The sequence below is a fragment of the Mustela putorius genome, unplaced genomic scaffold, assembly GCF_011764305.1.
Source record: "Mustela putorius furo isolate JIRA1106 unplaced genomic scaffold, ASM1176430v1.1 tig00003983_pilon_pilon_pilon, whole genome shotgun sequence".
Taxonomy (NCBI): domain Eukaryota; kingdom Metazoa; phylum Chordata; class Mammalia; order Carnivora; family Mustelidae; genus Mustela; species Mustela putorius.
The window spans coordinates 8,407,580-8,428,006 of NW_025422123.1; the positions used below are offsets into that span (position 1 = coordinate 8,407,580).

Below are 20,427 nucleotides of genomic sequence, written 5' to 3' on the forward strand. Positions count from 1 at the left end.
GGGTCACGGTCACCCAGGAGGGTTCCGGGGGGAGAGGATTAGGATAAGCCCCAGGAGGCTGGAAAGAGCACTGGTGTGGGAGTCTGGAAACAGGATTTAGTAAAATTTTGCCATTCACTTACTCACTCACTCACTCACTCCCTGTGTGACTTGCATTAGCCCCTGTCCCCTTAGGCCTCTTGTGAAGCTGGAACTATCTACTGACAGTCTGGAGCAAACAGGATTCTAGGGAATACACCAGCAGACAAGGCAGAGTCCCCTCTCTCCTGGAGTTTCCTTCTGCCAATAAACAAGCAAATGTAATAGAAAACAGGGTGAAAGGTCTAAGAAGATTAGTGGTGTGAGGGGACAGTGAGGGGTCTGGGATGGCCTCTCTGAGAAGGTGATGCAAGCAGAAGAAATGCGGAAATGAGAAAGGAGACCGTAGGAAGATCTAGGGGAAGACATTCTGAGCAGAAAGAAGAGCAAGAGCAAAGGCCCTGAGGCAACCACATGAGGCAAGTAGAAAAACAAACCCAGGAAGCAGGGAGCCTGGAAGGGAATGAATGAGAGAGATTGGGGTGAAGGTAGGAAGAACCCATCTAAAGGAGGCCAGAGGCCACTGTAAGGACTTGGCATTTAATACTCTGAACTGATCAGTGGGCCCTGGGAACGTTAGACCTGGGCTGGGGAGCAGAGCCCCCCTGGTGGTGTGTGTCAGTGGAAGGGGCAAGTTCAACCTCTGCTCATTTACCCTGGGGTCCTAGCCAGATGCTTCAGGAAGAGTGGTGTACAAGGCCTAGAGTGATCGACACGCTTGGCTCAGGTGCACAGTAATGAAGATAAACAATATTTTCCTGGGGCACCTGGGTGTCTCAGTGGGTTAAGCCTCTGCCTTTGGCTCGGGTCATGATCCCAGGGTCCTGGGATGCAGCCCCACATCATGGGGCTCTCTGCTCAGCAGGGAGCCTGCTTCTCTTCCTCTCTCTCTCTACCTGCTTGTCTGCCTACTTGTGATCTCTATCTGTCAAATAAATAAATAAAATCTTCAAAAAAAAAAAAAAAAAGAAGGAGCATAAATTAAGTTTATTTTAAAAAACAATATTTTCCTGCAATATGTCTAAAAATCTAAATTAATGCAAAAAATCCACACTGCACTAATTGTGAACATTTTAAATCAACACAGGACCTAGCCCTGCACTTGCATGACCCTGTTTCACTGGCTTCACTCTTTAACCCCAGCCCTGGTTTCAGTAAAACTTTATTTCTAAAAATAGGCAGGTAGCAGGCGGGACTGTAATTTGCTGATTTGTTGGTTGTTTTTTTTTTTTTAATACTAAAATATTGGATTAAAGCGTTATTTATCCAGGCACCCTTCTAAATTTTGCTTCCTAGGCAAGTGCCCCAAACTCATCCTAGTCCTGGCCCTGGGTAACAGTGAAAGGATTGATTTCCACACCCAGGGCCCCAATATTCATCCCTCCTGAGGCTCAGAGAGAGGAACAGACTTCTCCAGGAAGCAAGAGGGCGGTGGGGCTGGAACCTGAACTGTGTCCCTTGCCCTGTGGAGGCCACCTGACCATCACATCCTACTGGGCTCTGGCCTGGAATGTTGATTTTTTCTAAAGAATAGGCATACGAAAAAAGCACGTGTGCCTTAAATGTTCACCTTGCTGAGTTTTCACAAACTGAGTGCACCTGTAAAAGGGTGTGTGGTATTCAATTTAAAGCGTATTTTACATTTCCAACAAACCAAACATACTAATTAGGACTGGACTAGATTCCTCGGACTTTGAGCTCAAGCAGGCAACTTAGAGTAAGGATGGGGGACTGAGCGGATCCAGAGTTTAAGGGCGGGGATAAAGATTGAGAAGGGATGCATCGCTAGGGTCTGTGGTTGGGGAGGGGCCGTATATGCCAGAGAGAACGGAAAGAGAAGGGGGCGCTGCCCTGGAGACAACGTTCCCCGCCCCCTTAGAGGAGGGCGAGGCCCGTGCCGCAGGCCCAGGTAAGCCGGTAAGAATGCAGCAGTCTCGGAGCCCCGGCGCGGGTGCGTCCTGGTGACTCAGCCCTTGCCAGGAAGGGGGCGTCCACTCTGCTCTCCGGAGCTCTCAGACCACAGCCAGATCGGGGTTGGCTCCCGGGGCGTCAGGCCCGGGCCCCGCAGCAGTCAGCCGGGCCCTGGGAGCGGGACCCCGCCTCTTGGCCCGGGAGCCCCGCTTCCGGCCGCAGCCACCTGGGCTCCTCGCAGGTCCGCTGCCGCGGGTGGCGAGAGCGCGGAGAGAGCCGTGGGGCCACGGCGGTCCTGGCCACGACGGCGCCGCAGGGGCCTTTGAGCGGCGTAAGTAGCGACCGCGGGGGCTGGAGGAGGCCAAGGAGAGGCCCCGAGTCCCTCGCTTGGCCCCCCGTGTCCCAGCCCCCTGCTTCGGGCCCGGGCTGGAAGGCGGGACTTGGGGAACTGGCCCGGCGCCGGCGCCGCCGCCGCCTCCCTAATTGCTCACTGGCCGGCGTGGTGGGGCGCCCAGACTCGGCTTCGATGCGGCCCAGGTCAAGTGTGGCCGAGACGCTGGCACCCCAGCGGCGGCCCCACCTGAGGACCATCCCACCGGCGCGCCCAGCACCAGCCGTTGAGGCGCAGGCTTCAAGCCCTCCCCCATTCTCGGGGACCTGACCCCGGGGTCGTATTGAGGGTTCTCGCCCCTGGGCTGCCTGAAGGCGACTCCTCCCTGTCCCCACGGCCCCTAGGAGGGAACCAGCTCACAATTCCAGATGTGCCGTCGGGCTGTCCCTGCCTGGAGGGGCCCCTTCTCTCCGCCTTCCCCGAGCACCCGCAACTTGGAAGGCCTCGGATTCCGGTCTGGAGCCAAAAGAAGGGCTGAACTCGGAGAACCTCTCTTTGCCTCCAAAGTTGGTCTTCTGACACGAATTCCCACGCACAGCTGGCAGGGCTGGGGGGATTAAGGATGCTCGGGACTGCTGCAGGACGCGGGAGGCTAGATGGTCACTAATTACCGGATTTCCCTGAGGGACAGCTTCTGGAGGGGTGGGCACGAGGTCTGTGAGACCCCCACCCAGGGCGGAGACCGACAGGATGTGCGAAGGGTGCCCGAAGACCTTGATCACTCCCGTCTTTAGGACTACGAGATTTGGGGCCACAATTATTCAGACAATTGGCTCGAGGTGGCTGTGGTCAGAGAGGTTTCTCTCTCTCATTCTCCTGATTCTCCGCAAACTTTTGCAGAGTTTAGAGCAGGAGAAGGCGAAGGCGCAGCTCCTCGGGCGGCCCCTCGGGACGTTGGGCCTGGGCCGAGCGGAGATTTGGGGAGACAGGGGCCCAGCTCCGAGGTCGCGGAGGAAACGCTCGGAGTCGGCTTCCTGTGGGGGCTCGGGCTGCGGCGTCCCCGCGGACAGACGTGTCCGGCCCAGGCAGCGCCGATCCCGGCGCTGGAAGGGACTGGGGGAGGGGGGAGGGAAGGGAGGAGGGGGCGACGGGGAAGGCGAGGAGGGGGCGGGAAGAGGGTGGGCCTGGGAAGAGGGAAGGGAGAGGCGAGCGGGGGAGGAGCGAGGGGGCCGGAGAGAAAGAAGAAGGAAGGAAGGGGGCGAGCGGCTCGAGCTGGCGCCGAAATGGGAGAAAGGAGCGAGTGAGAGGGGAGGGGGCGCGGGGCGAGCGGCGGGGAGCCGAGCAGCCCCTCGGCTGGGGCGCCCTCAGCAGGCGCGCATGGCAGCCCCAGCGCAGTGATCCCCGCGGGCCGAGCCGGTAGCGCGCAGCTTGCTCGAGTAAGTTGGTCGGTGGCCGCGCTGAAAAGTGGGGAGGCGCGGGTCTGCGGCCGAATCACCCCCTGCGCGTCCTCCTCTCCCCTGCTCGCGCAAGGGGAAGGTCGGCCCCGCCCGCTGAGCCCTCTTTTTGGCAGGTCCCGGGCCGATGTCCCAGGTGAGTGGCCAGTGCCCCCCTCATTGCGACGCGCCCCATGGAGCCCCCAGCGCAGCCCCGGGCCCAGGTAGGACCGCAGATGGAGAACGAGGCTGGAAGGGAGCGGGGCAGGCGGCCCAGCTGGGCCGGGCCGGGGGTGGGGAGGGAATGGGGGTTGTGGGAGTTGGTGGGGGGATTGCTAATTCTCACTCTTCCTCCCTGAGACGCGGGGATACTGTTCTGGGGAGCTTGGGTGGAGGTGGAAATGAGGAGACTGGGTATCGGGGACCAGGTCCAAGGAGAGTGGAGGGCTGGGGTGATGGGGGCAGGGCCGAATGGAGACAGCGGCTCTGCCAAATTGGCTCCATCTACCCCCACTCCCAACACCAGACACACACACACACACACACACACACACACCACCGCGGTGTCTGTCCGTCTGGGATTTGTGTCCCAGTCGTTTCTGCCCAGTGTGTAAATATTTATGGGGGCCTCAGACGGGGCTTGGGGTGTCTGAGTTTCTCTCCTTCCCTTCCCCCAACCCAAGGAGAGTCTAGCGCTTCCCGAAAACTTTTGTCCGCTGAAAGCAGCTCCAGGACCTGGCCCCTCCCCTCCTTGCCATCTTGTCTCCCTCCTCTTCCTCCCTACCCGGGCCTGGCCTGTCGCTGCTCCCACCCTGCAGGCGCGCGCGCTCCCGCCCAGACACACACACACACACGCACACACGCACACACGCACACTCACTCCAACCAACTGCCCACAGCCGGAGTGAAATGCCCCCACCCCCAATTCGCAGGGTCTTTAACCCCACTGGGATTTCTGCAGGAGCCTCCCAACCCTGGAAGGCTTTGTGACTCCCTGAGGGGTATAGGATAGGCACTCTGGGGCTGTGGCTCTCGGTCTATTTTCCTGACTGTGCCCATAAAGGCTGAGGCTCACAGTGGCCCGCAGTGCCAGGGAGAAGTCAGGAGCAGCTGGGAATTGTCCAGGAGCAGTGGGGTGGAAAGCAGGAGTCTAGGCCCAGATTTCTGGACTTCAGTCCCAGCAGGTTAGTCTCAGTCTTCTGTCTTCCTCTCACCCACCCCCACTCTCCCTTTCTCCCCTCTTTGTGTCTCTGAATAAGAAGGTCTGGTCCTGGACCTCTGACACTAACTCATTGCATGGGCTCAGACGAGTAGCTTCCCCTTTCTGGCTTCTGTCTGCACATCTGCCCATTGGGCCTGTGTGCCTGTTGGAGAGGCTGTCGGCTCCCCAGGTCTACCTGCTGCACACCCAGCCCCAGCCTGGTGGGGCATCTCCTACAGCAGAGCGAGGACAAGTGGGAGATGGCTGGCCAGACTAATGTGTCTGCTGAGTATCCCCGCTAGCCGTCAGACTCTCTCCTCTTGGTGGGGCCCCTGGAGCAGAGACTTCTGGAGGATGAGCTCCTCCAAGAAGTGGACTCCTTCAGCCTGGAAAGAGAGGTTGGGGCGGGACCGGCAAGGATCTTTCTCTGTGTCTGGGAACCTCTCTCCCTTTTGGCCTCTCTCACCCTCCTCACTGTCTGGGCCTCTCCTCTCCCACCCTTTCCCTTTGCTCTGACTTCTTTCTCCGCTTATCCTTTTCCTCTGTTCTCTCCCCCACTACCTCCTTGCAAGAACTGCTGCCTGGAATGACCCATTCTGAGTCCCAGCAGGGAGAAGAGGGACTTCACTTGTTGGGATAGGGTTGGCCACCTGGAGGGGTAAAGCCCTAGGCCGTAACTTGAGGCGCCCCCTCCCACCCTCCAGGGGCCCAAGGAGCCCCCTCCCCAGCCTGGGCTGGGCCAGACAATGTGGCTTTCATAACTCGAGGAGGCCTGGCTCTGCCGCCTTGGGAGAATGAGCCCTGCTGCCCAGGAAGCCCAAACCGCAGGAGACCCAGCCAAAACCCCACAGACGCCTGAAGCAGAGACCAGAATCCCCCACACTCCCTGCTGAGCACTGCCCCTGGGGGCCTGGCTGGTAGGACAGCCAGGGAGCAAGTCACCCCCGCCCTCAGCTGCCCAAGATGCAGACAGGGTGCAAGGGGACTCAGGACACCTCTGATTGGGGCAGGTGGCCAAGCCCCCACACCTTCAGCTCTCCCCAGTGCCTCCTCCCCACTCACCCCTGCGAGCCCACGGAGAGCCTGGCTCCCTAACCCACAGCAGATTTCTGTCCAGCACTGAGGCGTCACATTCCTGCTCTTGGTTCTAAATTGAATTTCCTGGGGAATTGGAGCCTTCAGACCTAAAATAAAACCAACCCAACCCAGCCTAACTGGCCAGCTCAGGCCCTCGTGAGCCCAGTGGCAGGGACTGTGACTGGTGTATCACAAGGATGCATCCAATGAGACCAGATTCTCGCCTTCTTGGGGTTTGGAGCCAAAAGCCACCTCTAGTCCTCACCCCCTCATTCTCTCCTTTGCCCCTGACCTGGGGCATTTCCAGTTCCAAGATTCTGTCCTTAGCAACAGACACTTGCTGAGTGCCCACTATGGGTGCAGGGGTGAATTGTGCCACCACCCCAAGAGATGGAGCTAGGGAGGGCTGCAGTTTGGCTGAGGGGCCCGGATTTCACTACCAAGTTCTCAGTAACAAGAGCATGCTAAGTGGGTGCCAAGTTCTCAGTCGATGGACCACTCTGAAGAGGGACCGTTGGCTTGAGTATCAAGGGAAGGCTTGCTAGAGGAAGAGGGCAAGCTGGAGCTAGACCCTGAAGGAGAATCCGGCTGGATTTGGGGAGTGGGAGAGGAGAGGGTTAAAACCTTCTGGTTAAGAAGAATAATGGAAGCATGGGTGGATTGGTCAGAAGGCCCAGTGGTGACCTGGGGCCATGGAATGGTGAGGCTGCCAAGAATACAGGTTTCCTGCCCATTTATCGGGCTGAAGATGTAGACTGAGACCTTGAATGCCAGGCCAAGGAGAGACTGGAGTGTTGGGTTCTATTCATTACTCTCTGAGCAGAGAGATCTTGGACCTCTCCAGAGGTATTCAGAGCTCCCAGGGGAAGCTTGGATCCACTGTCCACAAGACAAGGGAGAGGTCTGGGCTTGAGTGACTAGAAACTAGAGTGCCAGAACAAAGGTCCTGTGGGCACTTTCCAGGCTTGGGGTGAACCCATTCCACCTGGAAGAGGTCCCTCCATTCTTCGGCTCCTCTCACATTGGTGGACAGCAGGCAGCCAGAAGGATCCTACCAGGCTTCTGCCCAAGTTATGAGTCTCTTGGCCTTCCCTCTTGGGCTTCTGAGTTTATTTTTTTATTTTTTTTTTTAAGATTTTATTTATTTATTTGACAGACAGGTCACAAGTAGGCAGAGAGGCAGGCAGAGAGAGAGAGAGAGAGAGAGAAGAGGAAGCAGGCTCCCCACAGAGCAGAGAGCCCAATGCAGGGCTTGATCCCAGGACCTTGGGATCATGACCTGAGCTGAAGGCAGAGGCTTAACCCACTGGGCCACCCAGGCGCCCCTGAGTTTATATTTTTTAAGATTTTATTTATTTATTTGCTTTAGAGAGAGCATGAGAGAGTGAGCACAAACAGAGGGAAAGGCAGAGGGAGAGAGAGAGGGAGAAGCAGACTCTCTGCTGAGCAGGGATTGCCCCCGCCCATTCCATGACGAGATGAAAGGTGGGACTCAATCCCAGGACTGGGAGATTGTGATCTGAGCTGAAGGCAGAAGCTTAATCCCCTGAGCCACCCAGGTGCTCCTGGCTTATGGACTTAAACAGCACGTTTCCAGTCCCTCCTGGGAGATCTTTCCAGAACTCAGGGTATTGGCTCCAAACCTATCCCATGTTAGGGAAGAAAGTGCATGGAGGCAAAGTGGCTGCTGCCTTTCTACATTGCCCTCTTGCAGATGGAGACCCTAGAAAGAAGCACAGGGCCGGGGCTTTGGCCCAGAGACACCACCAGCATGTGTGACCCCCTGTGCACATGAGAAAAATATGACCCTCTGGTCAGATGGAGCAGGGATGTGGCTGGGCAGGTAGATGGCACCCCCAGGGAGGTTGGGGTCCTGAGTGGGGGCAGGCACCTTTATGCCACACATGAACTGCACATGCACAGCAGAGCCCTTGGCCTTTGCTGGCCACCGCTTCCTTCCAGCCCTCTCCACATCTCTATCCTCTGGAACATTCCTCTGGGAGCTTCCCCACCGAGACATTCTTCCCTCTGTGGCTGAATGGTGGGGGCTCATGGTCCCAGGAAGGAAAGTGGGGCTCCTTTGGTCTCTTGATGGTTGAGGCCTGGAGCTCCACCTGTTGTCCAACTTTTCTGCTCTGTGTGCTTCTAGGGAGAGCTGTCTCTTGGCACCAGGCCCTCCGGATAGGATCCCTCGTTCAGAGCTCTGGTCTTCCCACCACTCCTTAATGCCTTCTCATTCTGCTTCCGTGTCTCTGCCCACTCAGCATGGGTTCCTCTTCTGTCCAGCATCTGCTGGGTCACCTCCTGGCTCCAAGAGACCCGTGTCTCTGTGTTTCCAGGTCAAGGTGACTGGACTGGATTGTCCTTCCTCCCTGATACCCTCCTGAGGTACGAGGCTCACCCTAGAGCGGCAGGTTCCCTGCAGGAGGGCCTCCTTGGGACTTGGTCTGGGATGTCTCCTTGTTCCCAAGGCCTCAAGGTCACCAGCCCTGTAGGTGACCTACAAGGAGAGGCTGCCGGAGAGTGTCGACACTGGGGGAGGAGGGCAGAGATCGGGACTGGTCTCCTTAAGCCCTCTGTTCACCTTCATCCCTCTCCAACCGTGGACGGGAGCCAGGAGAGCTGCAGTCCTGGCTCCTTCTACGACAGAACTGATGGTGTCATCCCCATGCACCCCAGGGACCTCAGGAGGGAGCCTGGGAAGCCACCACGAGGCCCCAGTTCTCTAGGCTCCCCAGCCTCAACATCACCAAACAGCGGGGCTGCGGCTCCCCTTGCTCATGCGCAGCCACCCACCCACCCAGAGGTTGGCTCCTGCTGCTCTTCTGGAAAAGTCCTTTCCCCCTTCTTTGCTGACCCAATGTGGGCACCACCTTCTTTAGGAAGCCTCCCAGACACACACACACACACACACACACACACACACACACTCGCACATGACATGCACGTGCACCCCTGGGATGAGTTCCCCAGGGTCTGTGCCTCCACAGCACAGCGTGCCTTTTGCCCCTCAGTGTGTGTGACAGCCCCTCCACTCCCACAGACGACTCCTGGGACAGTGACCTCCTCTTCCTCATTTTGGTGTTCCCAGCACTTCACACATTGCAACGTACATCATAGCTGCTTCATAAATGTTAAACCAAACAGCACAGAAAGGGAGGGAAGGAGGGAGGGGGAAAGGAGGAGAGGAGGGTTGGAGGATGGGAAGGTTCATGAACGGCCCCCTGCATGCTTCATTTACTCTTGGAAACCCTGAGGGATAAGCATGAAGGCCACCAATCTTTTTTTTTTTTTTTTTTTTTTTTTAAGATTTTATTTATTTGACACAGAGAGAGAGCGAGCACAAGCAGGGGGAACAGCAGGAAGAGGGAGAAGCAGGCTCTCTGCTGAGCAGGGAGCCCGATGCGAAACTTAATCCCAGGACCCTGGGATCATAACCTGAGCCGAAGGCAGACGTTTAACAACTGAGCCACCCAGGCGCCCCACCACCACCCTTTACACGCACAGAGTCCTGGTAACTCGCCCACACTGGCTACTGGTAAACGCCAGGGCTTGGCTCTTCCAGCTCCTTGCCAGGCCTTTTTCATCGCACCACACGGGAGAGACCACACTGCCCATCAGGGCCACAGCCCGGTGCCTCTAGGGCCAGAGGCTGGAACTGGGCAGGCCCCTCCCTTCCTAGAAATCAGGACCAAGCTCTGAGCCTCAATCTTCATGCCAGCTTGCCATTAGCCCCCAGGAGCCCCGGCTGAGCTGTAGGCCAGGCTCCGGGCTGGGAGAGGTACCATCCAGCAGGCATCACTCCGCCATCTCTCCTGCGTGTCATCTCAGCACCCCTGCTCTCCTTGCCGCAGCCCTGTGATCCTCCAAAAGCCATTTGACTCCTGTCTCGTGAACCCAGGAGCGAGGGGGCTCTCAACTGACCCCAAGAGTAGATGGGGGCTGGATGGAGCCCACGCCTCCCTCTCCGGAGCAGCTGGGGTCACCAGGAGGCGTGCCCACCTGTAACTCTGCCACACACCCCCAGAGCTTGCAGGAGTCCAGGGTCCCTCTCCCGCCCCAGCTCCTGTCTTCAGAAATGTCCTGTTGTTTTTCCCAGGCAGGTGTGAGCACGTCCCTCGGGCCTGCTGTCTCTGTGCTACCTGTCTGGGTCCCCTAGGGCCTGGTCCCCCTCGCCATGGAGGACGGGAATCTTTGGAACAAGGATTGCTCAGGGCCCCCCGTGGGGGTGGGGCAGCTGAGCCCCTGGCTGGTCCCCTCCCCTCAGGCTGCTCCCAGCGCCCAGACCTGCCTGCCCCACCCTCACTGGCCCCCCGGATGGGGGCCTCCTGCCTCCTGTCCTGGCTGGGCTTCGTTTGGAGACAGCTCAGACACGTCCAGTGTGTGGAGGCCCCTGTGTTTTCTGTGACTGAGTCGGTTTCTATTTCCAAGACTAGTCTTTGTCTATCTCTCGTCGCCCTGGGTGTGTCTCTTTCGGTCATTTTGTGTGGTGTGCACGGGCGGGTGGTGAACATTTAGTCTCTGGGTTCCTGCCCTTTCTTTTCTTTCTCTGTCCTTCTCTGTCTGCCTGTGGCTCTCCTCTCCCTGTGCCCTTGTGGTCTCTGTGTCTCTCTGAGTCTCTCATTTCTGTGTCTCCCCTGCTCCCAACATGGCATGTGGTGGGGCACCCCCTCGAAGCCCTCGTCCTCCCTGACTGCACAACTGGGGGTCTGATGAGAGGCTCGGGCTGCACCCCACACCATGTGATTGCCGGCCGGACCCCGGGCCCCGGGTCCCTGAGCTCACCCTCCCTGCTTACCCTCAGGCCTTCCTACAGCCCTGGTGGCACTGAGGGATGGGAGCCCAGGCCCCTTTCTGCCTCCCTCCCTCACCTCCCATCCCCCCTCCTCTTCCCCTGGGCCCAGGGGGGCCCTAGTCCTGCTGCCTCAGGGGCTGGGGTTTTGAAGGTGGCTCCATTTCTGCCTTCCGCCCACCCTACGCAGAGGGGCCGAGCTGGTCACTGTAATTACATGTGGCTGCGGTCCGCCTCTTCCCAGCCTCTTGGGCCGGCTCCCTGCCTCTCTTCCTGCCTGGCCATCCGCCTCAGGCCCATCATTCTCCTCACCCCAGGTCTCTGACTCTCCCACTGTCATCCTCTCTCTGACCTGTCTCCCTCTCCCCCTTGCCTGCGCCGCACTCTCGTCTCTGTTGCCTCTGCTCCTGACCCCCCCCCTTCCCTGCCTCCCCCTCACTGACTTTCTGCTGAGTCTCCCTCACAGACAGACAGGCTGTCTGTCCCTGGGTTCCTGGGGGCTCCCTCCTTCGGCACCCAACCCCGCCTTCTGATGCTTGCTTTCTCTGCTTCTGCCTTTCACTGTCCCATTGATTCTTTCCCTCTCCCTCACGCTGGATGCCTGTTACTACCCCTCCATCACTGCCAGCTCTCTGTCCTTTCCCGCACCGTGCTTCTCTCCACGTCCCTTTCTACGGCCCACCTCCCGCTCCTGTCCTTGACAACCACACAGACACAAGTGTGTGTGTGCACACACTCATATCCACACATATACACACACACACCCTTGAGCACTCCTGCCTTGCCTTTTGGGAGTTTTCCACTTTGGAACCTGGCACCATTGCCAGATAGGGTCAGGGCTGGGTAGCTGGTACAGAGAGGCAGAGAATGAGGGCTCATGGCATTCTGGGCTGCGGGAAGGGGACCAGGGCTGGGGAGACAGGAGGGCACTGGGAAAATATACCTTGGTCTTGTGCTTTTTCTCTAGCCCAGATCCCATTCCTCCTGCCTGGGCTAGAGGTAGTAACCGGATCCACTCACCCTGTGGAGGCAGTGCTAGAGGACGGCTCCCTGGAGGAAGCGGCACCCCCCATGCCCCAAGGCAATGGCCCTGGGGCCCCTCAGCCCCTGGACAGTACTGACCTCGATGTCCCCACAGAAGCTGTGACATGTGAGTCCTAGGGGTCAGGGGATGGGAGTGGCAACATGTAGGAGTCGCGCTAGGGAATACTATCCCTTGGGCTGGTGGACATGCAGTGGGTGCCCATGGGAGCCTAGCACTGGGCCAGAAACTTGAAGCGTGGGCAACAGAAAGGTGTAGGTCACGGTCACCGTCATTTTGTCTAGGAAAGAGACCTCCACGTACAAAATGTTCAGTATAACATTAGTTCACAAGGAGGGTGGACAGGCTCCAGGCAATACAGTTCAAGAGCAGAGGGCGTGGGGCCATATGAAAGGAGGAAGAGATCTGGGGGTGCTGAGGGCTAGGAGCCAGACCCCATCACAGCCCCACCCTCCAGGGTGTCGAGGATGAAAAGGAAAGAGAGCAGTCCCGGGTTACTCTGAGCAGAAAGGAGCCTATTCCCAGTCTTGGTTTAAGGCGTCCAAGGAGGTTCTAGGAGAGAGAGAACTCTCCTCCATCCCCCTCAGGAGCAGGGGAGGGGGCAGCCAGAGTCGTCTGAAATTAGTAAGATCTACCAAATCTAGAGACACATTTGCACTTTCCAACTTTCTTTCCCTGAATGATCTCACAGACTCTTCAGACCAGCCTGTAGTAAGGCAGCAGGACAGCAAGTGCCAAGCCCATTTTACAGATGAGGAAACTAAGGCACGCAGCACCACTCAGCCTGGACACAGCTGGGGATCTCAGGTCTCCTGGCACAGGGCTCTTCCCTGTGCCTGCCTCCTCAGCTGGCATGGCTCAGCGGGGAGCCGCCTTCAGCCAGGGCATCTGGGGCTAAGTTGGACTCCCTGGAAGTCAGGGTTACTAAATCCTGCTAGCACACTGCCCTCAGCCTCTTCTAGACACACCCACCAGCCGAATTGAGAGAAAGAGGTCAGTGCCGTTGCCTCAGAGGAGGGGTCCTGGCTGGGAGCTGGACAGACACCTCTGTGTCTGTGGGCCCAAGTGTTTGCTCTATGACTCAGCCCCCACGGCCACCCCCACGGCCATGGCCACAGGCAAGCTCTGTGTCTATCCGAACCTCCAAGCGCCCTCAGCTCACCACACACTCCCACCCTCTGGTCACTGTGCCCATGTTTAGGCATCAGGGCAGGAGGCACGGAAGCTGGCCAAGGACTCAGGCTGGTCTCCCACCGTGGGACCAAGAAGGGAGCGGGATGATTCAGGCCTGGCTGCTTCCTGTGGCCTTACCCCTGTTTACCCAGATGCAGGCACCAGCCACACCTCAGGGCCAAAGGTTCCCGGCATGGAGCTTCTCCAGAGCCCTGTCTCCCATCCTCCTCACTCCCCACCTGGGCCTCAGCTCCTTTCTCCCAACCTCCATCCCCTCCCTGCTCCACTTCCTAGCTGTGCAAACTCGGCCTCTGTTTTTTCGTCATCTGTGAAATGGGGCCAATGACAGTAGACCTATCGAGATGCGTGAAGAAGCTACTCCACAGAAAGCTCTTGGCACGCTGTTGGACCTAACAACAGCCCAAATGTATAAGGTATGAGTTCTAGGATGAGGGATGGTTGCGATAGCAGCTCCGTCCCTAGCCCTTCCTCTCCTAGTCTCTGCCCCACTCTGCGCTCTGAGTCCCAGCTTTTGGCCTCCTGGCTGGGCCCACATCTGACCCTTTCCAGCTGTGGGACCTTGGGCAGGGTCCTGTACTTCTCTGGGACTCAGTTTCCTCATCTGTGAAAGGTGGATACCACCCCAGGGAGAAACTGAGAGGCTTGGTGAGAGAATGGCATGTGGAGCGCTTAGAAGGGGCGCTGGCAAGCAGGAAGTGCTCCATGATGGGAGGTCACTACAACCATTCTGTAGAAGGCGCAGCCCTCTCAGTCAGGGGAAGCAGTGATGCTGCCTTCCCCTCTCCTCAGCCTCCAGGGCCCCCTCCCCTCCATACCTCCCCCTACTACAATATAAACCCAGAGGCCTGGCCTGGAGGGAGCTGGGGACCCACACCTTGGTGCCCAAGAGATGGAAGTGCCCAACATCTGTGCATTTACAGAGGGTCCGACCCAGGAGCCAACAGCCCACCTCTCCATGTCACCTTCTCAGCCCCTCCCCCAAACACACACACACACACACACACACACACACAGCCCCCTCTCTTGCAAACAGAACCATGTCATCCAGATGAGCAAACCCGAGGTAAGGAGAGGGACTGGGTGCTTTCGGGGGATCCCCAGGGCCAGCTTCCCTGGATCCACTGGTGAAGCTGGTTTGGACTCTCACCCTGGAATGGGGACTCAGGGAGTTCTGTCCTCGGGGATCCCCCACCACGGGTCTCTCCCCCTCACTCAGACCCCCAGGGTTGCTCCAGGAGACTTATTCTGCCAGCCACCCCACAGAGGCAGCACAGGGTAGGGAAGCTGGGGTGGAAGAGAAGAGATAGAGGGGCTGCTCTGGAAGCGCCTGTGGAGCCCAGGGCCAGGGCGTTCATCTCTAAACAGATGTTTCCAATAAATCACCCAGCACACCAAGGGCAAAAACAGCTGGGGGCTTGGCAGGGGCCAAGGTGAAGGTTAACTGCTTCACTGCTGTCCTTCCGCCCCCCAGCCAAACAGTCCTTATCCCCTCACCCTGACCACCACAGCCACTCTTGCCAAAACCCCAGGATCCCAAAAGCAGGAGAATGGATTGCAAGTGGGGTAAGAAGATGGGGTCCAGGACTCTGAGCCCCTGTGGTTGCCTTGCACCTCCGTTTCTCCTGGAATGAGCACTGGTCATGAGCCAGGCTCAACTCTGTTTCCTTGTGTGCCTCTGACAAGTCAGTGCTGCTCTCTGGGCCTCAGTTTCCCCATCCGCAGAATACAAAGCCAGCTAGATGACCTGTGGCATATCTAAGAATGAAGCAGGCAAGATTGGGGCAGAGCTGTGGGAGGCCGTGCACCCCCCACCCCCATTAACCTTTCTCATCATCTCTCTAGGCCAGCCTCAGGGGAACCCCTTGAGCTGCACCCCACTAGTGGCGAATGGCTCAGGCCACCCCTCAGAGCTGGGCAGCGCCAGACGGGCGGGGAATGGTGCCCTAGGTGGCCCCAAGGCCCACCAGAAGTTGCAGACACACCCATCTCTCGCCAGTCAGGCCAGCAGGAAGAGCAAGGGCAGCACCAAATCTACTGCCTCCCAGATCCCCCTCCAGGCGCAGGAAGGTAAGCCCCCCTGCCTCCCTGGGAGAGGCCTCCCTAGCTGGGCCCCTCCAAGCATGATGGCGGGACAAGCAGCAGCCTCTTCAATGGGTCGCTGGTTAGAAGCACAGGCTCATTCCCATGCCAGGCCTCCTGGATCTGAACCTTTGGGTGGGGCCCAGGAAACCGGTTTTAACACTGCTTCCAGGGAACCTGGCCAGCTACACCTGCTGGGGAAAGCTAGGCATACCTGCCTTCTCAAGACCAGCCCCTTCCCGCCCATGCTCTCCCAGAGTTGCTGTAACAAGGAATGAAACCATCTGGGCTGAGCCAGCGTAAGCCACTGTTTCTGGAAACACAATTTTCCTCAAGGTGTAGACCGCCTGTTTCATGAGAGCGGAACACCTGGCAGAGTAAAAGGTGCAGCATCGGATACTTAACTGGGGGCATGGTGAGGGCCGTGTGGGGCGGTGGAGAGGCAGAGAACCCATATACATCAGCCGTCGTTCCTGCAATATGGGGTCCCCTGTGGGGCTTCCCTGGGCAGCCGGCTTCCCTGCCCCACCAGGCATTAATTCGGCATGGGGGACGGCTGCCTGGAGGTCAGTGGTGCTTCACCTTAACCGTTACCCCAAAATGTTTAAGTGCCTCCTGCCCATGCTGGGGGACTCCGCGTGGTCTTCTGCAAACAGGATTCTGGGTACACATTTGGACGTAACGTGTTCATCGGCCTTCCCACAGAACAGATTCTGCCCAATAGTCTGAATTATGAAGGGAATGTTCATTCATTTAAAAATGTACTGGGCATCTGCTGGGAGCCAGACACTGTGCTCCGTGCTGGGCACCCAGTCCCTGGCCTCACAAAGCTCACGTGAGAAAGACACATATGTAATCACCATATGGGGTGACACATACAGTGGTAAAGCCACAGAAAGCAGGGGACACCCACACAAGCCCAGAGAGCTGGGGAAGGGAGTCTGGGAAAGCTCCGGAGGTGTATGGGCCAGTCTCAAATGGTGAGTAGGAGAATCTAGCCACGGAACCTTAGCACAGACATGAGAAATGGCTAGCTTGGCTAGATTATGAAATTCTAAGTGAGGAATGGGGGGCGGTGAGACTCCACACAGGCAGGGGCTGTGGGAGTGGGAGACACTTTGTAAACTACACTGGTCTTACACTTCATCTGGAGGGAATGGGGTGCCCAGGTGCCTGAGTCGGTTAAGGGTCTGACTCTGAATTTTGGCTCAGGTCATGACCTCAGGCTCAGAGGATCGAGCTCTGCCTCTGGCTTCGAGCTGGGTGGGGAGCCTGCTTCAGCCCCACACACTTGAAGTGCACACCTGGGCGCTCTCTCTTAAAAAAGTTTATCTGGATGGCAATAGGGAGCCGTGGAAGGATTTCAAACAAGGTAGTGACTTCATCAGATTTGTCCTTGAAGAGAACTGCCTTGTTCCATTTGCAGGTAGAAGGCAGGGGTCCCGGCTGTACGAGACCCCAGTCCCTCCACACAGAAATGGGGTGGAACAGTCAGATCCTCCATGGCAATGTGAGAACCCCATAGGGCCAGCAGCCTTGTGGCAGGGGCCCACCCGGTCAAGGGAACTGGCCCCTCCTCTGCTTGCCCAGCCCCTGGAAGGGATGCCAGCTGAGCATCCGGGCCGCCCAGTGAGCAGTTCAGAGCATGGGCTCCAGAGCCAGCCTGCCTGGTTTCAGTTCCCCGCTCTACCACTTCCCAGGTGGCTGCCAAAGGATAGGCTCACACATTCGTTCACTTACCATCTCTTTACTCAGCACCTCAGTGTCAGGCGCCTTCTATGGACTTGTATCACTGACTACAAGGGACAAAGATGCCTGTCCTCTGGAGCTTACATTTTAGTGGAGGGAAAAGCCGTGTAGTGTGGTGACAGGTGATAAGTCCTTCCAGGAGAGAGGCGAGGTGGGCCAGAGCGAGGGGCTGAGGGTGCTGGGGTGGGGATGGTAGGTTGCCGTGCCCACGGAAGGTCACCGCAGAGTGATCTAGGAGGACAGAGTGCAGAACGAGACCAGATCTTACTCCTAGAGAGGTGGAAGCCACCGGAGGGTTCTGAGCACAGGAGGGACTCCCTGCAAGGGTACCTCTAGGCTAGTGCATGGCGGGTAGGTGCAGGGAGGTATAGTCATGGATGGGGGCTGGGGCAACCAGAGAGACGGTTGTTGCTGTGGGGGGGTGGTGGTGAGATGAGCAGAGTGGTAGGATTCTGGGTGTATTCTGAAGCCACTTCTTTGTGCCTCAGTTTCTTCATCTGTAGAGTGGGGCTAATAGTAGTTAGTTGCAAGTTTACATGAGTTTCATTCATGCCAACACATCCAGACCACCTGGGCTCGGACCCTCGCTCTGCAGCTAACTGGGCAGGTGCGTGTAACTCTGTGCCTGGGGGTTATCAGCCGGAAAGCAGGGCACCTCACCATCCCCATGAGTCTGAGCAGTGGGAGGGGAGCCGAGCACTAGGCGGGAGCCCTCTGCGGCTGGGTCCCTCGCCCCCCGGGCTCTCTCACCAGCCCTGTCCCCCGCCTGTGCCCGCAGACTGCTGCGTCCACTGCATCCTGTCCTGCCTGTTCTGCGAGTTCCTGACGCTGTGCAACATCGTCTTGGACTGCGCCACATGCGGCTCCTGCAGCTCCGAGGACTCGTGCCTCTGCTGCTGCTGCTGCGGCTCGGGCGAGTGCGCCGACTGCGACCTGCCCTGCGACCTGGACTGCGGTATCGTGGACGCCTGCTGCGAGTCCGCCGACTGCCTGGAGATCTGCATGGAGTGCTGCGGGCTCTGCTTCTCCTCCTGACCGCCGCCGCCCCTGCAGCGCCCCTCGCGCAGTGGCCTGGGAGGTGGAGGGGGTGGGGAGGAGGGCGGGGCCAGCTCCGCGGAGGGGGGCGGGGCCGCCGCAGGGCCCCTCACCCCACGCCTCCACCCGGCCTCGCATTGCCGGGACTCGCAGCCGCGCCGACAACCTAGGGGGCGGGCCGGGGAGGGAGCCGCGCCTGGCCCCACGGCCTGGGCCGCAGAACACTGTGAAAGTGGGAGGGCAGCAAAGGGGGCGGGGGGAGGCGGGGCCGGCGGGTTGTGCGCTCCTCTACCTCTCACGGCCCCTGCGGCCCCGCCTCCCGCCGCCCAGGCTCAGCAAAATGTGAAGTGAGACATCCCAGCCCGCTCTGGGCCACGCCCTTCCCCAGCGTCTTTACCCGACCCTCGTGGGGGCCTGACTTGTACGGTGACCCCCGAAGTCCTCCAGGGGGCAGGGCTAAGCTAGGAGGGACAGGAACGGTATAGAAAATACTGGAAGGGGAGAGGGAGGGAATGGAGGGTGGGCCTGTCCTATTTGTTGCTGTAAATAAAGTTATTTGTCCATCTCAGCACCTATGAGAAGTGTCCATAGAACCCCTAGTCTCAAAAGCAAACACTCCCCCCTCCCCCAACAGACACACACAAAGCCCCCAAATGATGGGGGAGGCCTCCCTGCCCTCTGGGGTCCCTTTCCAACTTCATGTTCCCCTCGAAGGCAGTAAGAAGAGAGGTACCCACTCCTCACCATTTTTTCCTTCTTCACACCAAAGGGATGGGGAAGCCCAGGGAGGGAAGAGTTAACCCTTGGCATAGAATTAATTAACAACAGATGTGTTCGGGGTTTGATTAATTAATCTCTTGCTGACTCCTGCTTCTCGAAGCCCTTCTCTGTGATGGCTCAGAGGCTTGGGTGCTGCCCGGGCCAGCTCTGGCCCGTTGCAGTCTGGGCTTGCTCCTGGGCTGCTCTGGGAGCAAGTACGGCCTGAGTAGGGGGTCACGTGGCCCAGCCTCAGTCTCCCGAGTGTCAGGGGCCTGATGAAGAAGAAAACTGGCGGGACTAGCCGAAGCCTTGGAGGCCATGTGGCTAGCACCTTTGATGTCTGTGGGGAAGGCAGCCCTGAGTACTGCAGGGTTCCCCTGGGGGAGAGGGAACTCCCACAGTGGGGAGGGCCAGCTGGACTGAGCCCTCCCCTCCCCATTCCGGGCCTGGAGGAAGCCAGTAGGGGTCGAGGGTGAGTGAGAGGACTGTCCCGTGGCTGGACTCGGATCATCCTGAGGAGAAGACAGGGCTAAAGAAGGCCTCATAAGGTTGAGAAATTGGTGGGTACTGCTTCCAGACAAAGGCTGGAGTGGCCCGGAGGGATTCTGGAAGGAAGGAGGGAGCTCAGAAAAAGGGCTGATGAAATGGGAGTGTTTCAAGGAAGGCCATATGGGGGAGCAGCCCAGGACTGGAGGGGGTCTGGTTGCACCAGAAGGATGTAATAAGGAGGGGTGAGAAGGACTGCCCAGACCAACGCTTGCCTCTCTTACATCTCCCCCCAACAGGTACACAGCCCTCACTTTGCCAACACCAAGGTTTCCCTGACCTCTAGAATCTCGTAGGACACTCAGGACACAGGAAGGAAAGGACCTGTCCAGGGTCACAGAGTCAAGACCAAAGCCAAGAGAGAAGCCCTATCTCCTCAGGTCCCCAGTGTTCACTTACCTATCTGTTGATCTGAATACTTGTGTTCAGCGATTGCACACCCAAAGTACAAAAGCCTCAAAAGTCTCACTTGTGCATACACAAGCATATACACCTATTTTCTCTTATCTCTCTTTTTTTAATATTATTTATTTATTTATTTGACAGAGAGAGATCACAAGTAGACAGAGAGGCAGGCAGAGAGAGAGAGAGAAGCAGGCTGCCCGCTGAGTAGAGAGTCCGATTCGGGACTCGATTCCAGGACCCTGAGATCATGACCTGAGCTGAAGGCAGAGGCTTAACCCACTGAGCCACCCAGGTGCCCCTATTTTCTCTTCTTTTTCTCTTTTACAAAGATGTCAAAATTCTCTACACGTTGTCCTGCCCTGTTTTTATCGCTTGACCATTGGTCCGGGGGATCCTCCTTAGCACAGCAAAGAGTGGCCTGGAGTCCCACGGAAGGACCAGCGGCCACCTGGTTACCCAGCTCCTGCTTAGCCCCCTCCCTTACTCCTCTCTGACCAACAAGGCTGCACAAGCAAGCTGTGTCCGTGGAATATTCCTAACGGTGGGGCTGCTGTGACTCTGACAGGGCCGCCCCATCCAAGTGGCACGCCACGGCTCACAAGGCCACAGGAGCACCACTTCTCGACCGTGAGGAGGGCGGACAGGGTTGGGAGGGGACTTCCAGGCAGTCCCTGCTCCACCTCAGGTCTCCCCCAAGGCTGGGGCCAGGAGGAGGGGCACGGTGCGCCTGACCAGCTTGAGGTCTGGTCCAGGTGGGCAGGAAGGCCCCCTCCCTGGCCCTCTCTCCTCCTGGGG

At 58.2% G+C, this 20,427-nt stretch overlaps 1 protein-coding gene across 4 annotated transcripts; it reads left to right on the forward strand.

Moving 5' to 3' along the window:
- Positions 1-1,857: 1,857 nt before the first annotated feature.
- MDFI (MyoD family inhibitor) lies at positions 1,858-18,493 on the forward strand. Of its 4 annotated transcripts, none has more exons than XM_004739936.3 (5): positions 1,858-1,987; positions 3,891-3,977; positions 11,791-11,973; positions 14,902-15,126; positions 17,666-18,493. In XM_004739936.3, exons 1-5 carry the CDS (start codon positions 1,894-1,896, stop codon positions 17,920-17,922), a joined length of 846 nt encoding a protein of 281 aa, XP_004739993.1. In that variant the 5' UTR covers positions 1,858-1,893; the 3' UTR covers positions 17,923-18,493. The 4 variants fall into 4 exon arrangements, with proteins under 4 accessions (XP_004739993.1, XP_012917864.1, XP_012917869.1 ...); XM_013062410.2 differs by lacking the exon at positions 1,858-1,987 and adding an exon at positions 2,007-2,320; XM_013062415.2 differs by lacking the exon at positions 1,858-1,987 and adding an exon at positions 2,465-2,886.
- The last annotated feature ends 1,934 nt before the right edge of the window (positions 18,494-20,427 follow it).

Coding starts and splice junctions, on each gene's coding strand:
- MDFI (XM_004739936.3), top strand. CDS start 1,894: ATGCCAGAGAGAACGGAAAGAGAAGGGGGCGCTGCCCTGGAGACAACG. Junction 11,974..14,901: donor CCCCACAGAAGCTGTGACAT/GTGAGTCCTAGG, acceptor TCATCTCTCTAG/GCCAGCCTCAGGGGAACCCC. Junction 15,127..17,665: donor CCCCCTCCAGGCGCAGGAAG/GTAAGCCCCCCT, acceptor CTGTGCCCGCAG/ACTGCTGCGTCCACTGCATC.